The 27,057-nt window shown below is 42.4% G+C and overlaps 1 protein-coding gene across 1 annotated transcript in view; it reads right to left on the bottom strand.

Annotated features, from left to right (window-relative positions):
* The window catches only part of GSK3B (glycogen synthase kinase 3 beta), a 99,927-nt gene that overhangs the window by 60,668 nt on the left and 12,202 nt on the right, over window positions 1-27,057 (bottom strand). The window contains exon 3 of the mRNA XM_009879945.1: window positions 11,609-11,692. Within this exon, the coding sequence (XP_009878247.1) occupies window positions 11,609-11,692 (84 nt within the window). The remainder of the gene's footprint in view (window positions 1-11,608; window positions 11,693-27,057) is intronic.

Raw genomic sequence — 27,057 nt, 5'->3', positions numbered from 1 at the left:
GTGATCAACACGTTCATTTCAGTTTTCATCTCCTGGCAGATCAGTAACAGTGTGGTGGTGGGTCTGGTGTGGTTTGCAGGTGTTTTTTTGCCCCCTCCCCCCCCCTCTTTTTTTTAAATCCCAGGTTATTTAATTAAACTAGTTTTCATATGAACCCCATGTGAATATGTATGAGCACAACTGAGAGGAGATGAACAATACAGGAATTTCTTAAGCTAACTTCACACTTGGAAAAATAAATGTGGAACTGCACTCTGAAGAACCTCACTTTACCTGCCTATTTAGGGTAAAAGCACAGAGACAAGTGATAAACCTACAATTAAGGAATATGCTTCCAAAATGCACTTATTGTAATTATCCCAAGGAATCAGTATGGGGGCTATACGAGATAAATAAGCCAGTCAGTTTACTCAAGGGGATCATGTTTTCTTTACTGTATGACAGCACCCCACTGATGATGTTTCAGAGGTAGGTGCTACACACAGAGCTGTTACTGACAGGATGGCAGCTACGCAAGGGTTCCGTCAAAAAGCACTGAAGAATTTAACTTGGAGTTGGAAAGCAAGAAAATGCATTTTAGCATTTCACGTAGATTATGCCTTCTTTCGAAGTGCATTGTTTAAACATCAGAGTGTCAGCATGAGGTAAGATATGCCCTTCACCCTGGCTTAGCCTTCTAGATTTAGACAACATGTGAGGTTCAAAGTCACACAGTTTTTGCCCCAGACTCAAAAAAAGGTTATTTTACTTTTTCTTAAAGCTACAGCCACCATGCACTTCACATACCCTTATCAAGCACCATGAGAGACCCACCTTCCTTCTCTTATCTTGAAGGCTGACATAGCACATTAAAGATACAAAGACTTTGGAACCGCTTTCAAAGACAAAGCAAGAATTTGCAGCCTTCCTACTCTAACTACTGAGTAGCCATGACACACTGGAAAAATTTGAAAATGCAAAAAATGCTGTAGCTGACCTTACTTCTATGAAAGAATGGTGACATCCAGTGGCCACATGTGCCTGTTTTAACTTGCAGTTTACAACCACATCTATTTCAAAACAGAGCTGTGGCTGCCACCAAAGTAAAGGAGCTGTAAGCCCAGACATATAGCTGCAGTTTCACACAGATAACTGCAGGGGAGTAAGAGCAGTTGGAAGACTCAACTTTAGTGTTTGAAAAGATAACAATACTTTCTATTAGTACTGCAAATGTTAGGCAAAGTATCTCCTTTCCTATTCCACTGCTGTTGATAACTGAGTTTGAAAACTGAGATCATAGAATGATTTAGGTTGGAAAGGACTTGAAGAGCATCGAGTTCCAACCCCCCTGCCATAGGCAGGGACACCTCCCACTGGATCAGGTTGCCCATGGCTACGCCCAGCCTGGCCTTGAACTCCTCCAGCGACGGGGTCTCAACAACCTCTCTGGGCAACCTGTTCAAGTGCCTTACCACCCTTAAAGTGAAAAACTTCTTCCTAATGTTTAATCTAAACCTGCCCTCTTCCAGTTTAAAGCCATTTCCCCTCGTCCTATCACTACATGCCCTAGTAAAAAGTCCTTCCCCAGCTCTCCTGTAGGTCCCCTTTAGGTGCTGGTAGCCCACAATAAGATCTCCCTGAAGCCTCCTCTTCTCCAGGCTGAACAGCCCCACTCTCTCAGCCTCTCCTCATAGGAGAGGTACTCCAGCCCTTGGATCATCCTCGTGGCTCTCCTCTGGTCAGGCTCCAGCAGGTCCATGTCCTTCTTATGTTGGGGACTCCAGAGCTGGATGCAGTACTCCAGGTGGGGTCTCACAAGAGTGGAGGGGCAGAATCACCTCCTTTGACCTGCTGGCCACACTTCTTTTGATGATGAGATCTGTCCCAAGACTTCTGTTCCTATACCTACTTGTCAAAACTTACCAAATTGTTCTGTAACGCTCATTCCTCTTCAACATAGCACGGTCTCATATACATAGGAACTGCCAACTGGGTCAGCTGTGGTGGTAGCATAAGGGCAGAACACAAGCCTCCCGATATAATTCAGATTTAAGAGCTTTCCTGGGTCTTGTTCTATGACAGTCGGTTTGCATTGTCTACCTTTCATCACTGAAAGAGTCTAAGGCTCTTAGGTCATGCACTTCATTTAAAAAAAAAAAAAAAAGAATTCTTTTTTTGTCATAGTTTTCCCACTAAAAAGAGACTATAGGAAAGAAAAAGGTCACTCACGAAGAGAATTTGGGAATCCCTACCAATTCTTGTTTATTTTATGCCCTATAAACTCAGAATATTTTGGGTTGGAAGGCACCTTTAACGGTCACCTAGTCCAACACCCCTGCAATAAGCAGGAACATCTTCAACTACATTAGGATGCTCAGAGCCCTGTCCAACCTGCCCTTGAATGTTTCTAGGGATGGTGCATCTACCACCTCTCTGGGCAAACTGTTCCAGTGCCTCACCCCCCTCAGAGTAAAAATTTTTTTCCTTGTATCTAGTCTAAATCTACCCTCTTCCAGTTTGAAGCCATTACCCCTTGTCCTATCACTACATGCCCCCATAAAAAGCCCCTCTCCAGCTTTCTTGTAGGCCCTATTCAGACAGTAGAAAGCTGCTATAAGGTGTCCCTGGAGCCTTCTCTCCTCCAGGCTGCATAACCCCAACTCTCTCAGCCTGTCCTCATAGGAGAGGTGCTCCGTCCCTCTAGTAATTTTTGTGGCCCTCCTCTGGACATGCTCCAACAGGTCCATGCCTTTCCTGCGCTGAGGGCTCCAGAGCTGGACGCAGTACTCCAGGTGGGGTCTCACCTCAGAGAAGAGGTGTAGAATCACCTTGCCCAACCTGCTGGCCACACTTCTTTTGATACAGCCCAGGATACAGGTGCCCTTCTGGGCTGTGGGCACACACTGGCAGCTCATGTTCAGCTCTCCATCCACCAGTATCCCCAAGTCATTTTCAGCAGAGCTGCTCTCCCTTCATCCCTCAGCCTGTATTGATACTGGGCATTGCCCCGACCCAGGTGCAGGACCCTGCACTTGGCCTTGTTGAACCTCTTGAGGTTCACATGGGCCTACTTCTCAAGCTTGTCCAGGTCCCTTGGATGGCATCGCATCCCTCAGGTGTGTCAACCACACCACTCAGCTTCATGTCATCTGCAAACTTGCTCAGAGTGCACTTGATTCCTCTATGTCATGGATGAAGATATTGAACAGTACTGGTCCCAATACGGACCCCTGAAGGACACCACTTGTCACATATCTCCATCTGGACATTGAGCCATTGACCACTACTACCCTCTGGATGCAACCATCGAACCAATTCCTCATCCACCTAACAGTCTACCCATCAAATCCATAACTTGTCAGTTTAGACAGAAGGACATTGTGGGGACTGTGTCAAACACCTTACAGAAGTGCAGTTAGATGCCATCTGTAGCTTGTCTGGTGATATAGTCACTTCATCATAGAAGGCCACTAGGTTGGTCAGGCAGGACTTGCCCTTGGTGAAGCCATGCTGGCTGTCTTGAATCACCTCCCTGTCCTCCATGTACCTTAGCATAGCTTCAAGGCGGATTTGTTCCATGATCTTCCCAGGTACAGAGACGAGGCTGACAGGTCAGTAGTTCCCATCATCCTCCTTTCTACCTCTTTTAGAACAGCTGCACCTTGGCCTTCCTGATGCCATCCCTACACAACCAAGCAGTGTCCCTATACTCTTCCCAGGATGCTTGTCCCTACTTCCACTGCCTGTGCATTTCTTTCTTGCCCTTTGGTTTGACCAGCAGGTCTCAACTCAGCCATACTGGTCTCTTGCCTTCCTTTCCTGATTTCTTATGCCTGGGGATCAGGAGCTCTTGCACTCCATGGAAGGCACCCTTAAAGATCTGCCAGCTCTGTTCTGCTCCCTTGTCACCAGGGGAGGTTTCCCAGGGGGTCCTATTGACCAACTCTGTGAAGAGCTGGAATTTAGCTTTCCTAAAATTCAGGGTCCTGATTTTACTCTTCCCCTGACCCATACCACTCAGGACTGCAAACTCCACCTGTGCATGAACACTGCAGCCCAGGCTGCCTCCAATCTTGATGTCATCAATTAGCTCACTTGCATTGGTGACCATCAGGTCCAGTATCGCATCCCTCCTGTTGGGACTGCCCATAACCTGGCTTAAGAAGTTATTCTCAACGCATTCCAGGAGTCTCCTGGATTGTCTACAGCTCACTGTGTTACTCTTCCAGCAGATGTCAGGGTGTAGTAGACACCAACCACAAGGTTCCTTTTGTTGCCTTGGTCTCTTATTCTTACCCATAGGCTTTCAACCTGCTCGTGGCTGTTCTTCAGAAACAGCTCTTCACAGTCTATCCATTTCTTGATGTAAAGGGCAATGCCTCCGCCCCTCCTGCCTCACCTGTCCCTTCTGAACAGCCTGTAGCCATTGACAGCCACGCTCCAGTCATCGGATTCGTCCCACCAGGTTTCAGTAATGGCAACTAGGTGGTAGCTTTCTAGCAGCACGGTGGCTTCCAACTCCTCCTGTTTGTTGCCCACGCTGGGCACATCGGTGTAGAGGCACTTTAGCTGGGCTGTTGATGATGCCACCTTCTCAGAGAAACACGCCTTAATTCCTTTGAGGTATGTCACCACTGTTTCCATCTTGGCTCTTATTACTTCAGAAGCCCCTGTCTCATCTCCGTAAGACTTCAAGTGTGCTGCAGTATAGCCAGCATGTCTCAGAGCATCAGGCTGCAGGCCCTTACTAGCAACCTGTCCCTCTAAAAGTTGCCTGTCATCCCACAGCTTGTCACAGGCAAGCCTGATATTGCCCACCCCTTCCCCCTCAAGCCTAGTTTAAAGCTCCGTCAATGAGCCCTGTTAGCTTGTGAGCAAAAACCCTCTTCCCCGTTCAGAAAGGTGAACCCCATCTGATACCCGCAAGCCTGGTGCCATGTAGGCCAACCCAAGTCCGTAAGCTTTTAGCTGTACTTCCAAAGAAAAAAAGTTCTGAGGTTGGAAACAGCCGCCCAGCATCTGAAAGGTGGGATTGATTTGTGATCTTTTACGTAGGTGATCTGTGGATATTTGAACCCCAGCTCCCAAGCAGGGACTGCGCCATAAGCTGGCAGTAACTCTATTGGAAGATGAAAATTCACAGATGCCGCTGCGATCACTGGGCTGTCCTACATACCTTACCATGAAAACAAAAAGCAAAGTCTTTGGAGATCCGCTATGTACACTACCTGTACACCTGTACACTACCTTCCAGACTGACTGGAAGTTTCTGAATTGGGATATATCCCTGACAGCAAACCAGGCAACATAATAGACACTAATGGTTGAAACTATATGCCTGCCTCAGGACATAAAAGCTGCCTTCCTAACAACCAAACATGGGAAGACGAGAGCAGTGGCTACAATTGGTAGACAAATGACTTGAGAACAGAAGCGCAACTGGATGTACTGGACAGTTCACTGGTCTACAGAGAAATCATGGCGCTTCCCATTTCTACTGCATCATCTACCACACTGAGGAGCTAGCCACTGCTGTCTACTTCGCTCTTGCAAAGCCTTACCACAGGCAGACAAGACTGCTATTTCTATTAACACAACTTAGTCAAAAACAGAGACTGCTCATAACTACAACTAAGGAAATTCCCAGCATGTTGTGAGCCCTAACAGCAGTAACTGATAATCATTATCTGATGACTGGTGCCCTTTTTGAAATGAGCTTGGCAGGCCTCAGGCAAGGACTAGAGATACCAGCATCACAAAACTCCTCATAATTGGCATTAATTGCTCCTTTGTTGACAGCACAGCAGATCCGCCAAAGATTAAATGGATCATAGTGACTAAATTCATCTCTAGTGATGGCCCTTCAGCACATTACTAGGCTCGTGCAAAACATTCACACAGGCTCTGTCGATTTGAAATTGGGCTCAAGGCTCATGTCAATTGAATGTTTTGTACAACAGCAATTTTTTTTAAAAAACAAACAAGTTCATTAAGGAAACCAAATCGTTCAACTACAAGTACTCCCTTTTAACAGGGAACAGAACTGATGGTCCTTATGTGAGGACGCCTCCAAACACTCCAAGACAGGATGGTGATGTTCATGCCTCTTTAAAGGCGGAGGATATATCTCTTCCTAACAGGGGTATGAACCTGGAGAAACACCAACTGTTAAGCAGGGCCCAAACTTGAAAAGAAGCCAGTTGCTCCCTTCTTCTAAATTTCTTCATTCAGTTTAATACACTGCTGCCAAAGCGCACGCGAGCTGCATCTATAAGCTGCTGTGCATGATCTCCTGCATGTTTATTTTAAACCTCAGCCTAAGTCTACAGGAGTAAATTTCCATCCTGAGTCCTCATGGACTTTTGGCTGCATGCCCTTACAGCTAAGGTTAAATAAGACTAGAAATCAATTACAGCATGCAGAAGGGCCAGCTCAGCCTCCAAAAAAGAGTCAGCATATTGCCTATTTGTGATCTCTCTGTGCTTCCATATATGCTTTGACTACTCTGAATACCAAGCCACTTTAAAGAGGGGGAAAAATAAAAAGAGGAGGGGAAACAAAAAATTTACATAACCAGACATGCAATTACTCAGCAAAAACTTATTTACTTTAATTTTATATGATTTGATGCAGGAACAAACCTCTCCAGTGACTTCTCTTCCTCTTTTGGGCACACATATGGATCGATCAGACTATTGAACACTCAAAAACACCCACACAAGAAAACCCCGACAGTTATGAAATACCACAAATAAAGATCTAAATCAGAAATAGGGAAAAAAAAAAAAGGATCAGGAACTCATTTCAGGTTTTACACAGCTGAGTAATTTTACTCAGCAGCCACTGATTTAAGAAGTTAGGTCGTGCTATTAAAAAAAAAAAAAAAAAAATATCGGGGAATACTATCAGCAAAGGAGCCAGAGTGATTATCTGGTACATCCATGTCCGCCCTCCACTGGAACATGGCTCAAAACGTTCTCAGCAGAATTAGGCTGAAAAGGACATGCAGCAAGACCATCCACCCCTGCTTCAGCAAATCAACATTTCCATTTATATATTGTGCTAAATGCAAGGAAGTCCATGAAATTAACGAAAAGTAGCAAAAATTAGACCAGAAATGTATGCCTTCCTAATACAGTCTGATCTCCCAGTGAGAAGCTGACAGGCAAACCAGGCATGTTGTTCAAGACCTTATCGAAAGGCAGAATACCAAAACTATCACGCACAGTAGAGTTGACTAGCCCTATAATCCTGCCCATTTTCTCCAAAGGTTACGTAGAAAACCACAAAGCACAGAAATACAGCATGGAAGAGATTCATGACTACTTCCACCAAGAGAGTCTTCCATACAAAACTCAGCCACTATTTGGTTGTTCTCTCTTCCCCTCTGGTTTATTCCACCAGTTATAATTACAGGTTTTGGACCACTGAAAAACACATTACAGGTATGAAAGTCGGTGCCCTCCTATCAGATATCTCATACAGCCTCAGAAAAAATAAGAAATCAGAATCTACTCTGGCAAATTCATTAAGGAAGAGTCTTTTGAAAGAACTGGGCTATCCAACAGGTCTGACAAACCTCTGTAAACTTACAAAAAGAAAGAAGTGAGGAGGAAATAGTTTATAGAAGCAACCTGAAAGCCAACCCTGTCAACTATGATATTAATACATATTACGTGCTCTCTTTGAGCTCTCTTAAACTAGGAACCATTAGTCAAACATGATTAATATGTAGTCAGTACTCAAAACAACTTATATATAAATATAAAGGTATAAACATACGTGTGTGCATGCATGTACGTGCATATATATATACACACACCCCTATACAGGGTATACCTATGTAATGGCAACACAAATTCAAAGATGCTCAGGCAAGGAGTCAGCCAGTCACAGAAAATAAGGGAGAAGAAATCAAAGCCACGCTTGATACAAGATTTCCTCACTGCTAATGCTGGATTGCTTTTCGCAAAAGGAGGAAGAAAGTTTAAGCAAATGTGAGACATAAGAAGGAGAGTTTACCACAAGGAAAAGGAAAAGTTGGGAGCTCAAACACTTCAACCAGTTCCATGGATAGCCCCTAGAAAAAGTGAACAGAGAGCTCCAAATCTCTACACATTAGCTGCAACTTTAATGTAGCTAAGGAATAGTCTTACTACCAAGTGTTATTTAGAACTGTTTTTCAATTTGAGGCTATTTTCTGTTGTTTCCAGTTTTCTAATCAAGAATTAAACTCCTCGCTTGGCTAGAAAAAAAGCCAGTTTTAAGACTGCCCAGTGCCTAAAAATGCCTAGCAATTAAAGTGAACTAAAGTGACTTATTTCAGCCTGGAGAAGAGAAGGCTCTGGGGAGATGTTATTGCTGCCTTCCAGCACCTAAAGGGAGCCTACAGGAGAGCTGGGGGAAGGACTTTTACTAGGGCATGTAACGATAGGACAAGGGGGAATGGCTTCAAACTGGAAGAAGGTAGATTTAGATTAGATATTAGGAAGAAATTTTTCACTTTGAGGGTGGTAAGGCACTGGAACAGGTTGCCCAGAGAAGTTGTGGAAGCTCCATCCCTGGAGGTGTTTAAAGCCATGCTGGATGAGGCTTTGAGCAACCTGGTCTAGCGGGAGGTGTCCCTGCCCATGGCAGGGGGGGTGGAACTCGATGATCTTCAAGGCCCCTTCAAACCTAAACCATTCTATGATTCTATGCCTAATAGGCACATGGCTTTCCAAGAGTGCCATTCTGACTGGATTGGAGAAATCCTTTGAGGTAGCTCTATATCGAGACACATTTAATCTTCTCGGATATTTGCCAAAAAAAAAACCCAAACACCAAAAAACCCACAAAAAACCCCAAACAAACAACTCACAAAGAAAGAAAAGTCTTGGGGCTTAGAGACCCTGGTGTCACACACCAGGGAAGAAGGGAGAAGTCCAAGGAACACTTCAGCTGGAACAAACAGGTGGAATGATCACTGCAGCATGAAAACATTTATGCAAGAGAATACTTGATATATGTGTATCAAAATTAAGTTCATTGGTGAACTATTTCAGCAGTATAATAGTTACCTCTGAAATTTCCCCACCACTGCTAGACTTAATTAACAGTCTACTGCCATTAATCTGTGTTTATGTTAAGTTCTTCATGAAGACAGACAACAATTGCAAGCCCCACTCATCACTATGCTACTGCATTTTCTGCTACACGTTCCTTGGACTTTTGCATTACTCTTCCCATTGGACTTGGCTTCCAGAATCATGTTATATAAAGCACTGGATACCTAGCATCTAAATCTGCAACTGCTTCCTACATGTCCTTCCCAGTTACTAAATCAGTTTTATCCCTTTTCCTCCACTCTCCAAAGAGCCAGGGTGATTATAAGGGCAACACGAAGGAAAACGTGTTAATTGTTACTACTTCTGATCTTGTCAATTTGGGAAGCATTATTCTTCCTTCTCAGGTGAGCTTCAGAACACTGACTGGCTGCTCTCTAGAGCTTTTCCCAAATAGCAGTCAACAAATTCACACACAGTTATCCTCACATGCCGTTACCTACATGGAAACAGTTGCAAGCCAATTAGGTACCATTTTGTACTGAACTACAAAAAGAGCTTGCAATATGAACTGCAACGTTACACTGCTGATGTTCTGCTGGGTGCAGCTTTGCTTTAGGGACTGGTTCACATTTGTCCCATTTTGCGACAGGGGAACAGTGGAAATCTCAAAAGCACAGAGCAGAGGCATGGAAAGGGAAGAGCAGAAAGAAATTTGAAAGAAAATTGCCCACTTAAGCATCAAGATTCACTGGTCATGGATAGAGACCACATTTTTGAAAACAAAACTAGCATTGCCAAGAATCAGCCATGTGGAGTTGAAACAGCAAAGTGGAAAATCCAGTCTCAAGCTCAACATCAAGTTAAAGATTTCCAAAAGAGTTTTACTCAAGTTACTGTTATACAAAGGCTTCTGGAACAGTGTTCTGAGAAGTTTTAACACTTCCACTGTTTGCAGATTTCTGAAAGCTATTCAATAAGGCAGTTGTCTTCTGCTTGTCTCATGAAACTGTGCTTCACTCTAGCCAAGTTACAAGCTGGTTAAAAAAGCAAACAAAAAATCCAAAATGAAGCCCTCCTTCACAGTATTTCCCTTCTTGCAGTCAATGCTGCTTGAGGAATTTCTAGTAGTATGCTAAATGAGCACAATATAGTTTAAAAAAAAAAAAACTACACTGCACTACCAACAGAACAGCAATGACCATATAACACTGGAAATGCTTGCTATCACAGGCAAGGGGAAGGAAGGAAGGGAAAGGGCTGATCCAAAAAAAAAATTTTAAAATTAAATCACATTTCTCCTTGATTCCTGCAAAGTGGCTTTGCAAGCTTTCCATAGGCACAGGGCAAGGCACAGGTCCCCCCACAAACACCTCTCAGAGGTAACAACAGAGCTCCTCCAATTATCTCTCTGTGCAGTGCACAAGACTGCAGTGACCTGCCACCAACAACTCATCCTGGAGATATCAGTTCCTTCCCTAGCTCCAAAGACCACGAAGTGGGTGGGTTGCCTCTTCCATTCTGTTAACCCACTTTATGGCAACAGCCATTAATAGGCCTCCAGTAGTTATCAGCTCTCAGTGTACAGTCCTTTACAGCATTGTGGACACATGTATACTAGCAGCTGAAGACAACAAGTGACGTGACCTGCTTAAAAAAATTAAAAATTATAACATTTATATAAATTATTATATAATTTATATAAATATTTATTACCATATATAAAAAGATCAGAAGACATTCTGAAGGTCATCTACCCCATTTCCCCACCTCACAGCTTACGTTAACTCCCACATGGGCCAGAAAGATATTTTTTTTTTTTGACTTCATGGATGACACTGCTTTATGCATGAGGTTGGACCTGATACCATCCTGAGGTGCACTTCATCCTGAATTCTCCTATGATTCCTAAAATGCTGATACATACGTAGACAAGGAAGCTGTTATAATTTCATACTAAAACAAAACCTTGTAATCCCTTTTTAAAAGGCCCAAGGAACTTCTATACCTAGACTGAAAGAAAACATAAATGGCAGTGTCTACTTCAGATTTATTAAATCCCGCTATCTGACCCTTCTTCTGAAGCATAAGCATTCTAAAAAATGATACAATCATGCGATCATACATTATCCTTTCCTCTGGGCTTTGAAACTCAGCATGTATAAGGAACAGATGCACAAGGAAGGGGGACAGAGGCACACCGAGACTGAGTCTGGGAAAAGTCACATAAGTGACTAGAGTGCTTAACGCTGAATCCTAGAAAACATATCTGCACATATGGAAAGGTAGTGCTAGAACATGCAAATGAAGCCCAGCTGTGCTCCACTAAATTAAAAAAAAAAAAGTGGTATGTATGCAAATCTGTTACACTATTGTTGTGCTATACTAATAACACTACTCTTCATGGACCACACACCTTCATACTAAAAGAGATCTGCTCCAGCATGATCTGTTGGGCACCACTATAGCATTTTCTCAATGTTATCACATCTACTATCCTCACACTCCTGTCTCTAGAAAAATCAAACAGTTCAGTTGTACCCCAGATGGTTACAAGAAGGCATTGCCTTCTTTTTCCTTCTTACCTTCTCTCCACTAGAGTAGAAGAAATAACGCAATCGGACAATGTTACAATGATCCAGCTTTCTCATAATCTGGAGCTCTCGGTTCTGAAATAAGAAGAGCGAACAATTAGAAAAACTCTTATCTCACAAAGTTACAGTACTGTAATGAACACCTTAATATACATAGGTGTATATATATATACACACATACTCCTTAATATAGGAGCTGACAAAACTAAGGAACCAAAGAACAACTGAAGTTGAAAAGAGGAAACAGCTTTCACACATTTATTAGTCTTTCTTATAGTTACTTTATCACTGAGGATATTGACATCTTTGAGTACATTTTCCCTCCAAAATAAAGGTCCATGAATCCATCACAAAATAAAAGAATTACCTTCTTACATTACCAAAGTTTCAGTGGTAAAAGGCAGTAAAACATTAACTTTCTATTTTTATTTTCTGATCTTACAAAAATATATCAGCCAGAATGGTTGGAAGCCTATCACACTTGAAGACTGTAAAAATAATGTAAACAATGTAAAAGCAAACATAAATATAAAAAATAACTTCATTACAAACAGGATAAGCTGGGGACTTTACTGCAATATCCATGGTAACTGACCCCTAAACAAATCAGGGATCTTACAGCCTAATAGACAAAAATGAGTGAAAGGTTGAATTGCAGATATGAATAAAAACAAGCACGTAAAGTTAGCACAGCTACATTTGTTACACTTCATCCCACAGCTGTTGCTACCATACTCCTTTCTCCCATGGTCACATCACTGTTTTTCCTTCCTCAATTACTACAGAATCCGTAGCTTCAAGGAATTCCAAGTTTTACTTGGATCACGGGGTTGCTAATCATGCATCCTAGCTAGCTAGGACCAATACACTAGACTAATACACTGGTCCTACTAGCAACATTAACTCTGGCCCAACTACAGGAATATTTGGGAAGAAAATTCTTTAGCCACTGCACATTTTCATACTTAAATGCACAAAGCTAACACCTACTTTGTGTGGTGCTACTGTCGAAATAAGGATTTCGTAGTCTATGTATCAGAGGGTCACGTACGGCACCTATCACTACAATTAAAGCATAAGGAACTCCGCAAGAACCACTCAGAGCTTCTAATGTGAACATGGCTACGAACTCCGCTTTTAATTCCTCTAAGCCACGTAGCCTTAAAAACCAAGGTGTTAGATAGGATGCAGTATGATTAATCCTATCATCCCTGCCACCCACTGACTGAAAAAATACTTCAGTATTAGCCAGGTCTTTACAAACACGAGTGACATGTCACACAATTATCAGTTGGCAATTATCCAGCTAGTAGTTAAGAAGAAAGCAAGTCCTTCCCTGAGCCTGCCTGGCTTCTGAACCGATTAAAGCCTAAGTCTGTTAGGCCTATTCTATCCTGAAGAATGAGGAGAGAAAGTAAGAGAAAGCAGGGAGAGACCTTTGAGGCTTTCATGTATCTCCTGAAATCCCATGGAGTGAATTTGTGAAAGAGGAGTACAGGCTTCATCACATAACCTCGTCAACACACCTCATCTCACAGAGAAAAGCGTTACCCTGGTAGGAACAGAAGCTCAAGCATTCTCCACTTATTCATTCTTTACAAAATGCTATCAAAAAGAAGTCAATTTTGAGAGTCATGGCTGGGGTTCCTATGATGCATGGCACAGTTCAGACTTCAGACCAACAGAAAGACCATTCTCTCATCATGTCTGAACCACACACCACTGCCGGCTCAGCTGCATCTCCCTGGACACGACAATCTTCCCTGGGGCAGATTTCAACAGTGAGCCAAAGTAGGGATGGCTGTAGACCGCATCGGTCACTGAAATAGCTATTACAACAAGAGATTAATTTCTCCAGTTGGCTTTTACAGCCCTAAACAGTGTTACTACAGGACTGAACTTAACACTGCAAATTCCAGCACCTCGACCAAATTCCACCAGCAATTCATAGCACAACACAAGGCAATTAATTTCTTCCTCCCTTTCTCCCACTGGAGGTAAGATAGGAATAATACCTTTTATCTCATGGAATTACTGGAAGAAACATGAATGCACTAAGCATGAATGTGCAATTATTATTTTGGCAATATCTCTAGTAGTTCCTCAAAATACCCATATATACTCTAAGTCCGGTTATCGCTTCATGTTCTTTAGGTAGTATGTATGTGCTGATTGGATAAACTGGAAAAAAAATATCAGCAGAAGTTACTCTAATACTAGGCTGAAGTTATATTTATACTCTGGTGTCTCATCCTAGCACAAGCACAGTCTGTGCCCACTTTGATGCCTTCCACTCTGCTCCATCTCCTTCGGTTCTCATCCTGACCATCTGCTGCAGCTGCACAAACAGTGCTTCAAGAGGTGCTAATATCAGGGATAACTTATAAGCCAGTTACACAGTAACCTATATCTCACATCCTGTGACTAGGCAGAATAAAACAAATTTAGACTGTCAGCTTAGTCAAATAGTCACCTCAGCCATCTTAAAACCAAGCTGACTTCTAATCATCACTCTGGTGGAGTTAAAACTGGAAATACTCGAACAGTTGCAAAGCTCCAAGTGATGTGGCAGGGGAACAGCTACTGATGTTCATGTAACAGACTGATGCTTTAAAGATTTGAATTTTTCTCAAATAATTCAAGTAGTCTCACTTTACCATGTATTTCCCTGTATATATCTTAAATAAATAACAGCCTTTTCACATTATAATGTGGGCTATTAATTATCAGTGCACAAATGCCCTGGGGGGAAAAAATACCAGATTATAAGCAGGGAACCTTCAGTGAACTGAACAGTGACAGATGTCCTACACCGAGTACAAGAGAGAAAGCACATGCCTAAATATAATGCAAAACAAAACCATTTTAACACATGCTGATGAGAAAGGCTGACAGCGCATGATCAAAATGCAGGGTGGACGAAAACATAAAGCTTGCACTTATCTTTAACTCATCATTTTTGTCTTCCAAGAGACACGGATGTAAAGTCAAAGACTCAAAGAGGAAGTGATTCTTCTTTCCCATTCTCCCAGCCATTCACATGCAGAGAAGGGTTTAGCCTTCTTACTGAATGAGAGTACCAGGCCTGGTAAGCACTGCAGAAAGCAACACCCTCCAGCACCAGCCTCATCGCGAGAGAAGACCCAGCACGCTTCTGTTCGTACAGAAACGCAGGGCTCCTGCAGCACGTTTCAAGAAGCTGCAAACCAACAGGACTATGAACAGACTACCCAGCAAACGTCTGTTGCGGTTTTCTTTCTTTATCAAAGAAAGATTTCTTTATCCAGAAGGCACAGGGCTGCTGAGACAGAACTCCAGAAGAGTGCTTTACAACCAGTGCATTTGAGCCCTTCACTAGTTAGTGAACTGAAGCAAACCCAACATGACAAAACACTGTTCACTTCTGAAGACAACTTTCGTAGCCCCAGCTGCCTGTATCTGTTCATTATATTGAAGAAATGTGGGTGTCCGTCAAGGTTAAAGATTTGGTTAAAGATTGCCAAGACAACATCAGATTTATAACTTCAAAACATAGCCAATAAAGCTCATGCATGAAGACTCATGCCTTCTTTCCAAAGTTACAATCCCAATTCGTCCTAACTGTGCTAATGCTGCAGTTGATATAAACCCAAGATCATTTCTGCATCACTACTGTAATCTATTACCCCCACACACACACTCCGTCCCTCTCCATCCAGACATTTCTAGAGCTGTGCCAGTTTGCATTCATCACACCTAACATGTATCTTTGTCTCCCCCTTACTTTTTACAAAAGAGGATAAAATGACTGGATCAGAGATAATGCCTTATGGACTTGCAACTTCCTCAACTGGACCAGAGCAAATGAAGGTGGAAGGTCTTGTACAGCTCATGTCAGCACAACATTATCAATATATACCCAATTAAGTGTAGCAGTATCACCTGGATTCAGTTCAAAAGATAATTCCTCTGATCTTCCTTAGCTAAAGCATATGCTGGGTTTTGCTCTTTTTTTTTTTTTCTTCTTTTTTTTCCCCCCTCCGAAATGCCTGTTTAAAGTTTCAACAAGGTTCTTTGAGGATTACGTTCAAAGCATATGAACTGGGAGAAATTAGAAATTTGTATTTTTGCCTTATCTCACACCAAGGACATGACCTGGTTCCTGTGCGTGGATACGACTATGTACGTCTTGCCCTTTTAAGAGAGGATATCTTTTTGATGGAAAGGCAGGGATAAGCTACCAATCTATTTCAACAAGGTTTAGTGGCCAGCCCAGCTTAAACCATGACACCAACTCAGAAATAGTCTTCTGGCTTAAAACAAGTAAAGTTAATTCTAATTTTTTCACTTTTTAAGCTAATTTTTATTCTTCTTGGGGTAATACCTTCAAATGCTGAAGCTCAGGATCTCGCATTCTTCTGTCAGGTTGGAAAAAACAAAAAATGGAGGGTAATTGTCACATGAACTCTGGCATTACAGGATGGATGGAAGCAGCACAGGTAGATCCATATTTCTCAGTATATGCAAGCCTCCTCCTCTACCATACGTCATTTTCAGTTTCCTCCTTTCTCCTGCTTCCATCACAATTTTCTCCACTCTACCACATTTCTTATTCTTCACTAAAAGTTCTCCCACAGGGAAGAGCCAGAGCAGGAGCCACAGGTAAAGCTGGGGAAGAAACTAGTTTCCAGCGGGAGGCATGAAGGCAGTGATGAAGCAGCAGGGCTTGCTTTTTTTTTCTTCTTCCCTGCTTCCTTCCACTTGAATAGCCTGAATGACTAGTCACCTCCACTCACCTTCACCCACTGCACTGCTGAGCCTGCCCAGAGAACAGGCTCAGGCTGAGATCCTGAGAGATTTAAAAGCATTTTCACACAGCAGGAAGAAGACTTTATCCTCACCATCTCCCACGACAAGAAAAAAGCTGGACTCCAAGCACAGGGCAGCAGGCACACGCTGACAAAGGTCTTTCAGTGCGATCCCAGCCAGCTATGCTCGATGCCTTGCAGAGACAGCTGCTTGCACAACATTTCAGCCATCCCTCCTAGGCTCAGCTTTGTAAAACATACTGACACAAAACACTCCAGACCACAAAGGAAGCCATCACACTCACCATAAGCTGCCTGTGGTACAGAAATAGCACCTGACAGGTTATCAAGGGGTAGGGAGATCACCAAGAGCAGCATATTTTTACTAATATCTTTACCAAAGCTCCAATCCTAGTATGTCTGGTTTATTCGAAGCTCCGTGGGACAGACTGCAAGACAAAAGCTGTACATCATCTTTAAAAATTCCTGAAGCTGCCTGACCCACTCCTCCAAACGTGGATTGCAAACACCATCAATTATGAGGCTACTTTTAACATCGTCTTGCTGTCAGCAACAGAAGTTATTCTATGGCTCACAGAACTAACTGCCTTTCACAGATATATGATAATTCAGGCATTTTACAGAATAAAGGCTAATTCCTACATTCTTCTCTCTTTGCCTCGAGCTATCATTGAAATAAATCAGCGCTTGGAGGAAAAAGTAGTACAAAAGGGGCTTAACTACAGAGGCCTGGGCTGGGAATCTGCCCATGCCAGTCATCAATAGCTAGCCACCCATGAAAAGTCCATTTTGTAGGCAAGCAATTTCAAGCAGAGATAAATGTCAACAGGGACCACAGTTTTCCTCATTTACATTTGAGGCGCAGACTAAGACAAAGCCCCACTCTCCCTCTCCTGCCAGCCACGGGGTATTTCCAACACCAGTAGATCTAAGTTGGGAAGGTCTCCATTTTTAGCACACCGGTTAGTCTCAAACTCGTACAATCACAACCTTTAATCCAGAAATACAGGAGGATACCAACAAACATACTGCTTATTAAATATCTGTATCCATGACATACCAAGAGTTGTAATGCCACAACAACTACCACCCAGTTAGTGCGGGTCCATCAAGGATTGTTAAATACTTGCAGCCCACAGCAGGCCTAACACACAGGTCAGAAAGTCCAGATATCGTGTCCTGCTCCAACCTCTACCAATGTGTAACACATGCCTTTGCATAGAAGCAGCTTCAAGGGTTAGCATTTGTAAAAATGCTTTGACTTCTACCATCCAAAAAGTCCTAGAGACATAGATACAATACTAATTAATATATTGTTGACATTCAGGGCTTCCCTAAGAATAAAAAAAAAAAAAAGAAAGAAATCACTGATAGCCATCAGCAGTTTATAGCACAAATATAAAATTGCTGCTTTAAATACTCGCACCCCCCACCCTTTCCTTGCACCTCTTCCTGCCTGCCGTTCATGGGAATCCCAACCCTCCCCGTATAACATGATAATAAGTTCATGTGCACTGTGTCACGCCAGCAGGATAAGTGGAGGATGCCAAAACGGGGGGTCCAAGATACAGAATGCTTGTGCATGCATTTCTCTGCAACCCAGTGAATTGCAGTTGCATCATGCTCTGGTTTACTACGTAACTAAAAGCAATGCGAAGGCTCCAAACCCAGCTTCAGTTCTCTACCAAGTTCCACAACACTGCCAAACTTTCCACTATTTGTCCTCATGTAAAAATCTGATAATTAAGATCCTGAAGCAACAAATAATGGAGACACACAGCAGGGCTGCACCACAAAATGTTTCTGAAACACTGGCCTGCAAAAGAGTCAGAGGTGCAAAACGCGTGCGTCAGCTGTATTCTAGCCAAAATTTATTACTGAGCACAGCGACCTTCAGCCCTGGCATGGGTACAGATCAGGGCAAAAAGCGTCAGTTCTGAACGTGGCAGCAGGCAGGACCTGCCTGAAGAGGCCAGTGGGCAGAGCATGCTGGGCTGGAGCTGGGGCCAGGCCAGGGCAAGCAGAAGGCGCAGGGTTCAGGCAAGTGTAGGTGGGGCCACCAGCACACTCCCAACCTCCAAACCCATGATTTATTACAGCTTGACTGAAATTAAAGAGCAGACGGGGAAGCAAGAGGAAAAAACGTGCTTCAAACTAAAGCTCTAGAATAATGAGTGAAGCAAAAAGTCACACAGCCACCACAGATGTGGGCCAGACTTCATTAACCCCTTATGAACTAGACAGATTGGAACCCAGTAATGAGTGAGCTGACAGAAAGGCGTACTGGATGAAAACCTGAGATACCAACGCATACCTTGTTTCCACCCTGTTAATTCTTTTTACTGTATTACTGCCCCCAAGGAACTCAGACATTACCTCCCTTCTTATGAAGGGACCACGTGCTTTGAACTTCCTAACTCTTCCTCCACACAGTAAGCAATGGCAAGCACTGTATTATGTCATCTCCAGCCAGCTCTTGCCAATGCAGGACACAGTCTCTAGGCAGAAAACTTGGGCTTAGTACAGCTGTAACAGTTTCCTACAACTGGAGACAGAAATGGCTTATTTGTGTTCTTAAGAGAACATACAAGCAGCCTCAACCCCCTGGGAGAACAGAGGAAAAATGCTGGCTCTTCTTTCATTTCCTCCCTGTATCTCAGCAGTTAATTGAAGGGTGGAAGCCAAATTCTTTGTTAGCTAGTTGCTGCCTCTTTGAATGGAAGTGGAGTTCGAGAGCCGCTCAGACTTAATACCACCTCTAAAATCCTGCCAGCTCAGGAAGCTTGAGAATAAACTTGGAATGCAAATTGATTTCCAGCATCATGTCACTTCTAGACCACAACCTGAAATTCACTTAAATCATTTTCAAGTGGTTGCTTCAAATGTTGTGACCTGATGAACAGCTCATTTCTATGTTTCAGTTCTACAGCATCTACTGTGCTCTGCCAGCGGCAAGTCCGGATACAGCGGGAATTTCCCAAGACAGAAGTTAGAAAAAAACAGAACGAGGTCTGAAACTCAGAGAGATGGTTCAAGTCCATTGTAACATTGAAATAAAGTGCAGGAAGAAGAATAATTGAAAGGAAAAGTATTTTCTAAACGGCAGCCCTATGCTTTCAGAGATAATAGCCATTCATTTTCAGAGGTAGCACAGAGGATCTCTGTTGGAAAACTCTTACAGTGAAAATAATTTTCCTCTTATAGAATCAGCAGACAGATTTTCCCTCATGTTTTGATTTTTAACACTTCAACTAGGAAGAAGGTAACTATAAGTATGCCTATAACATCAGTCCTCAGGGAGTCTGCAACATCTATAGAAACTTACACCTGCAATCACAACCGGAACAGGTTGCAATTAATCTATTAATCAAATAAGTTCCAATCTCCCACGGGCATAAGACATTTGCTGGGTTGCTAATCACTATGTTATTAAACATTAATGAAATGCTTTATTACTCTTGGCCTTCTCTTCTTACATATGACGCAGCAGATGTTTCATGCAGACAGATTTCAAAGGACTTGCAAAACAAAAATAAATTCTCCTCACCCTCCAAAAATGTATTTATTTAGGGAACAGGTAAGTGCTGCCTCCAATGTTTATTTTTACTTTGTCTCAGGACTATTGCTACATAACATGAAAATGTCTGATGCTTTAAGTCTTTAGGGGCTTTAATTTCAATCCAAATGAAAATTTCTGACTCTAAGACCTTAGAGAAAGCATCCAAATTAGAAAGACACAAGAAAGGGAAACGACAGGTGAAGACTGAGCAGGGAGCAAAGGGGGAGTGGAACTGGAAAGTGGAATTAGCTGCCTGAAGATGATTATTTGCCAAGCAGAATTAAATCTTTCAGAAGTATAAGTCTTAATAATGAACTCCCAGATGACCGAGCTTTTAAAAGGTTAAGCATTCCCCACTGAATTCTGAGGGAGACTGGGCAGGTCCTCCTCTGGGGGTAGGGGAATGGGAGATGAAATCAGCTCAACTCCAGCAGTAAAGTTAAAATAGGGAGTTACACTCCTTACCTTATGCATACGTACAACAAGCCCTTCTCCCCAAATTCCTGGCAGGTTCCCCACCCTCTGGTTTGGTAAGTTCTTCCATGAGTAAATATCAGCATTTATTAGTTACTACTACAATTTAAAGCCACCACATGTGAATATTAAGTCTGAGATAAGCCTAAAACGATAAGTACCATACCAAATTTCAGATGATACCCGCACGTGTATAAGAACCTTTCAACACTAGTTCTTCATAGTTTTATATATAAAAACAATTCAAGCTTCCCCAAATACATATCTTCATAGATACAGGCAGCAGCACATTCTTCTGGTAGCTGTAAAATAATTTCACCAGTTGACCTTTGCTAGATACAAGAAATCTATGATACACTTGAAAGGGAAAGCTGGCTATGTCAGAGTACAAATCCACTATAAGCTACTAGAAGAGTTACTGTTCGACTTTGATAAAACAGGTTATCACACTTCTTACTTGAGGTTTTTTCCTTAGTCAGCACTACTGCTTTTCAAAGCCTGTTCCATTTTTCAAAAAACCATTTCCTTAGACTAACGGGTGTCACAGCACTGAAATGAAAAGATTGGGAAACCTTCACATTCACTTCTAGCCTAAATTGTCCCAAAAGGAAGAGTACAGTGAATAAGAGTAAGTTTTAGTGACTGTTTGCATAGCAAAGCACATTTTTTATGACAAATTTTAAAAGCAGAGACACAGCACTATGGTTAGATTCACCACCTAGTCACACTAAAAACTAATAGGGATCCCCAAAAGAAAGGAGCAGAGAAATTATTTCATGTCAGGTGAGCACCAAAAGTGGCACACATCAACCACATTTCAAAAGGCCGCACACCCACCTCACAGGCTTCCAAGCTCAAGAGTTTCCCAAGGGCCAGGTCCAGCTGGACCAACACAGGGCAGGGCCAACCTAACCCCTGTGAAGCTCAGCCCTTCTTCACCCAGTATCTGCAAAGATCTAGGAATGTTATCGACCCAGTTGCTCCCATTCCTGACTGGGATAAGACAGCTCTGAATTTAAGCCTACCCCAGGGTAAGTGTCACAACCAATGCCTTAGGAGTGTGTTGCAATGAGAGTCAGCCTCCAGGCCCTGATTCATGAACAGCAGCAGCTTAAACTCCCAGGGCAGAGATAGCCCTCCACACCCAGCTGCCCACTCCACCCTTCTCCTCCCAGGTGCTGCTGTCCCTGCAGCTAGGACACCTCGGTGGCTCAGCGGACACCACCTGATTCACCAGCTTGCCACCCAAAGCACAGAGCTTACCAGGAATTGAGTTCAACACATACACTAGGTTGCACATTGTGTTGGTTCAAGAGCTGATCCACAGCCACTCTGAAGTTTTCGCTGCAAGGGCAATGAGTGTGATAGTCATCGCATCTGTCGTTGCCTGCAAGTCCTCTCTCTTCAGCTCTTTCAAGCATCCACTCACTGGCCATGCTGTCGGGTATCTGGGCTCAACTACAGAGTTGATGCTAGACCAGCAAGTTTTCAGAAAAGGAAAAACAAGATCTGAGGTCATAGCTGGCAACTTGGGCAGCAGTGACACTGCCACTGTACAAGAGAAGGGTAGCTTCGGGAGCATCCTGGCTTCCAGAATAAAATAAGAACTTGCACATAACCCTATAAGCAAGTAAACAGAAGGAGAACTGGTGAAACCAAGGGACTGAGGGATCATAGATGATGCCAGTCGTCTTGACACCACATCACCCAGTAGTTTAGCAGCCATCACCAGATGCTTCCAAGGAAGGCTCAGAAAAAACTTAGTTCCTAGTCATCTAGGACCCTAAAATCTGAAGATATAGAATATGTTTAACCTCTCACTGAACTTGTAAACAATTTTCAAAAATGCATTTGTAAAACATAACAGACTCAATGACTTTGTGACATTGTGTGCAAGTCAATCACATAAATTACGTTGGAAACCATTTGCTGTATCACCTGCCACATTTTCAATGGACTACACATTCTTTTGTTTTTAACCTAGAGTATTAGAGGAGATTCTCATAAGCTAGCTTCATTAAAACATCCACTGTTACTAGTAGTGCAAGTTGCAAAACCTTTCACTGACCTTGTCATAGTTTCCACTACAAGATCTTATTTTCCATAGTTTAAGGAGGTCTCCCACTGCATACATCATGCAGAACACACATGCTGTGGGGATGACCTGGAGTTAAGTAATGTAAGGACATTCGTTTGTAGGACCCTTGCCTTATTTATTACAAAAGGGAAAAGCTCTGCAGTGAGGAACTGCAGAAAAAGAAGGAACAGTCTTCTCTTAGTCATAGCACTTTATAATGTACCATGGAAAAATGGACTTGTATCTACCACTAGTACATAGAATAATCCACATTAACAGGTCCATCCAGAAAGCCATTACATCTGTTTTACTCCGCCCAATTCAGTATTCTGAAGTACTGAGTGATCAAATATCCATTAAAGAGATCAACAGGACCACTGACATAAGCACCTGTCAAAAAGCCAAAATTGGCCTCTTCTGTCCTGTATCATCCACTACACAAACAGACAGAAAAAAAAAAAAAATTCCCAATGTCTGAGCATTGAAGCCACATCAGGAGATAGAACATGAGATAATCAAGACAGACAGGGCACCTGTCCTGGCCCAAGGTATCTCGCAAACACCACTGGCAGCGGGATGAGATTAGCTTGTCCAGGCAAGCCAGGAGTCCCCTGCATGCTAGCCTATTCCTCACCAGTTGACCTGTTTGTCCTCCCTGATCGCAACATTTTATTTGCGCCAAATTCCAACTATGCACAACCCGGGGAAAAAAATGTGCAGCTTTGACTAGATGAAAGAAGTTAAGAATTTCTGCTATGTTCAAAAAGCTAGATCTATTCAGAAGTAAAAGGTACACGAAAATTAGTGACATCCAGCTGTCAAACAAGCTATGACCATCATTACCCCTAGATTAAGTTTCTGAAGGACCCTGACTAAGCCCATGAAAAAATTATTGAGTATCTCTTGAACACTTGGTAGCTTCCAGTGAACTGAAAAGCCTTTTAAGGACTGTTATACCACCTTCAAGTTCACAATGCTCCACAATGGAGGAACAGTGATTCCCTCCACAGGACAGCCCTCACAGTCGTAGCAATGTTAAGGTATACCTCTGACAGAATTTATTCACAAAGACTTGAAAGACTAAACACAAAGTTTTTAAACCACCAACCTACTGCTACCTAAAGCAATCAAGATACTTACAAATAACAGATTATTGTATTTGGGTCTGGAAAACGTCTCTACACTAAAGCTTTTTTCATCACGACTTTCATTTTCTGCTTGATATGCTCTCTTTCCTGCTCTGATATTGAAGGGTATGAAAACCAGCAAATCTATCTCTTCCCATCATTTGGTTGGCTTTTGAGAAATATACATTATAACAACCAAGGCATTAACATTTGGAATAGTAACAGCAAAATTTAGTTCACGGTCCCTTGAAACAAACAAGATCTACCTCTCACCTTTATCAAATATGGCACCCTTCATTGGACTAGAAGTTAGGGCTTACCTTCTTCTGCTGCACCTCTTAGAACTAAGCATTAGATGTTACCTGCGATACTTCCATGACAAATCACAGCGAAGGCACTGAATTCAATTTCAGTCAGCACCTCCCATGAGTTACCTGTCTATGGCAAGTCTTTACCAGATAAGAAAACACCGTGCAGCTTTCCTAAGCAGTACAGCACCAAAAAGGATGCTCACAAGTTTCAACATTTTCCTAGAAAACAGCTGCCTTCAAAAGCAGCCTAACACACCTATCCAGGTAAAAAGATGGAACCCACACAAGACCGTCTCTTGTTATATTCTCCTCCTCAGCTCAGGAGTATTACAGCTTTATTCCACAGCCAGAGATAATCAAGCAGCGCTGCTGCACAGGAAAGAAAACCCAGTGTGTCAAAGCACACATGAATCAAGATGGGTTCTAGGTGGTTTCTGAGATGCTGAAAATTTTCCTGTGTTGAAAAAAAAAAACCCAAACTTAAAGATAAGATATACGGGTGCTCTACTACCCACTTCCCTACAGAATGCTTGCTATTGCCAGTTTTACAAGACTGAAAAACTAAACTAAACATAATGTTTTATGTGTATTCCTCCTGAACATTTTAAAATACAATTCTGAACTTTTTTCTCTTCACATCAAAAAAAATTGCAGAATTAACTCTCCAAAAATTACTACACCACAAGCCAATGGAAACTTAACTGGTCTCAATATGCCTTTAAGGTTTTGTTTTATTACAGTTCATAGACTGTTTATAATTGTGTATTTTAGAAGTGGGGAAGCAAGATATGAAACCTATTATCCCAATAATTATTGTTATCTCAATAATTTAATCCAGATTTGAGCAACTTCACAGCACTTTGTCATAGGAACTGAAGTTGCTAAAAGTTGGTGCTCAAGAAAGAGCAGGCTATAAAAGTCTCTGGTTATCAGAAGTGAAGAGACCAAGGACTGAATGCCAGCAGGTTCATCGCTCTAACTACCCAGAGTTAAGACTCTGCAGATCAAGATCAACAGTCACAGGAGCAAGGTTTGCAATATTGCTCTTTATAGACAGCAGACACAGCTTTTAGCAGGGAAGTTCCCAGGATAGCCCCTACTGACAGGAGCATTAAGCAGCAACACACCCAGTGAAAATGCAAAGAAATACTATCAGCTGCCTCGTATTTCCACATTTTGTTGAAATCAAGCTCTATTCAGCTAAATTCAGAAGGGTCTCAGCCGAATTTAATTTCCTTTGAAGGCCCATTATCTACTCAAGAAGTCACCTACAGATTCATTACCCACAAGCAGATCCATGCAGACAATCCAGTAGGACGGGATGTCACAGCTCAGTGCTCCACCAGGAAGGGACTTTCTATTACCACCTGCACGCAGCACTATGCATGTGCGCTGGGTACAGACTGTTCCCACTAGCAAGGCGGACCCCTTCCAAAAGATACTCATCAGGTTAGCTCCAAACAAGAGACGTGGCACTGTTTATCCTTCCTGCTAATTGATGGCCTTCGTGCTACCACAAATTGCTCAATGAGTACACAGGCTCTGTTATGCCTCCAACACTCCAGGCAATCCTCAACATGCCCTAGTTTTCTTGTGTCTCATACTACTTTCTTGTCCTACTAGCTCTGTTAGCCCTATGTGAAAGTAGATAACCTTTATGTCTGTTATGCACAGTTACAGAAGCAGAGTCATTGCCTATCAGGAAATCTATTATATTATCTGCAAACCATATCCTTCTTTGCCCTTTCCCAAGTTTTCAGAAAAAATTGAAGTATGCCTTGTACCAAGTTCTTGACTATTTGCTCTGGCTCTTCAAATGCTGACTCCAATCACCTACTGTGGTTTGCAGCACACTGGGGAAAGAGCGTTTCTATTTCATATGCTCTCATGGTTCTGCTTTTGCAGGTATCTAAATGACAAGTGAATAGTATTAATAACTGAAGTGTACTCAAGGAAGCCCCAGGTCTTGCAGACAGGCAATTCTAGTAAAGTTTACTGTGATGCTGCACTAACTGAAGAATCTAACCTAGAAAGAATAACCTAGACAGAATATAGCACTACTTTATAAAAAAAAAACCAAAACAAAACACACACACAAAACCCACAAAACCCTAGAGCTTCTAATGTCATTGCCTCAACTAAAAATTAGCAGCTCTTACCACCTTCTAGTTTTATAACTCAGAATTACTCACTATATAAAGTATGTCCACAAAGAAAACCAGTAAGTATTTATCCTTATTTTTAGGGATTCTTCAGAAATCTGTGCTCTCCTCAGATCTCCTGCTCCACATCCTGGTGCTCCCTATCAGGCTTCATCTGCAATGTGCTCACACAGTTGCTCAAGGTCAGAAAGCAAAACAAGTGCATCTGCGTAAGACACTGAACTGAGTTTTCATACTGTTCCCCTTAGCACATGCACTATATTTTGGAGCAAACTCCAAAATGTTCATTTCCACACTCGCACACTTACTCCTAAATCCCAAGTTAGTCAGCAACACATCTTTTTCAACTTTCCTCTGTTATTTACCAGTAAAACCAAACTTTTCCACTAAGGTGTCTTACTGGGTTTACATAGGCAACACGAACATCCACTAGGAACATTAAAAACAAAAAAAGGGAGGGGGCGCAGGGGAGAAATCTTCCTCTGTACACGGGCAGTGAGAGCAACATCACTGGTGAACCGCGCAGCTGGGAGCTCAGGAAGAAGTCTGCATGCCCTGCCACAACACCCAGATAAGATGCACTGTCCCATTTCAGGGACTAAGTAGCCTGCAACAAATGATTTCATTTATAATCGATCAACATGCACTGTTACACTCATCTGGTATAAATGAGATGCCTGCTTTCAAGCCCAAAAAAACCTCAGTACAACCTTTATGACTCGCATCTGGTGACATTAAACTAAGATGAATGCACAAGGGCCTGCAAACTCAGTCTGATAAGCAGATCCTCAGACAAATCTTCAAATGAAGAAAGAGAAGCAGATGAATCTTTAAAAAGGCACCAAGTCATATTCTGTCTTCATCCTCATTTGATATAATTTAGGGAGGAGCAAGAAGGGAAATACATTCTAGCTCTCTGTGA

The sequence above is a fragment of the Charadrius vociferus genome, unplaced genomic scaffold, assembly GCF_000708025.1.
Source record: "Charadrius vociferus isolate BGI_N301 unplaced genomic scaffold, ASM70802v2 scaffold162, whole genome shotgun sequence".
Classification (NCBI taxonomy): domain Eukaryota; kingdom Metazoa; phylum Chordata; class Aves; order Charadriiformes; family Charadriidae; genus Charadrius; species Charadrius vociferus.
Note: the sequence above shows the minus strand (reverse complement) of the source record. Positions and strands in the feature narration are given on the sequence as shown.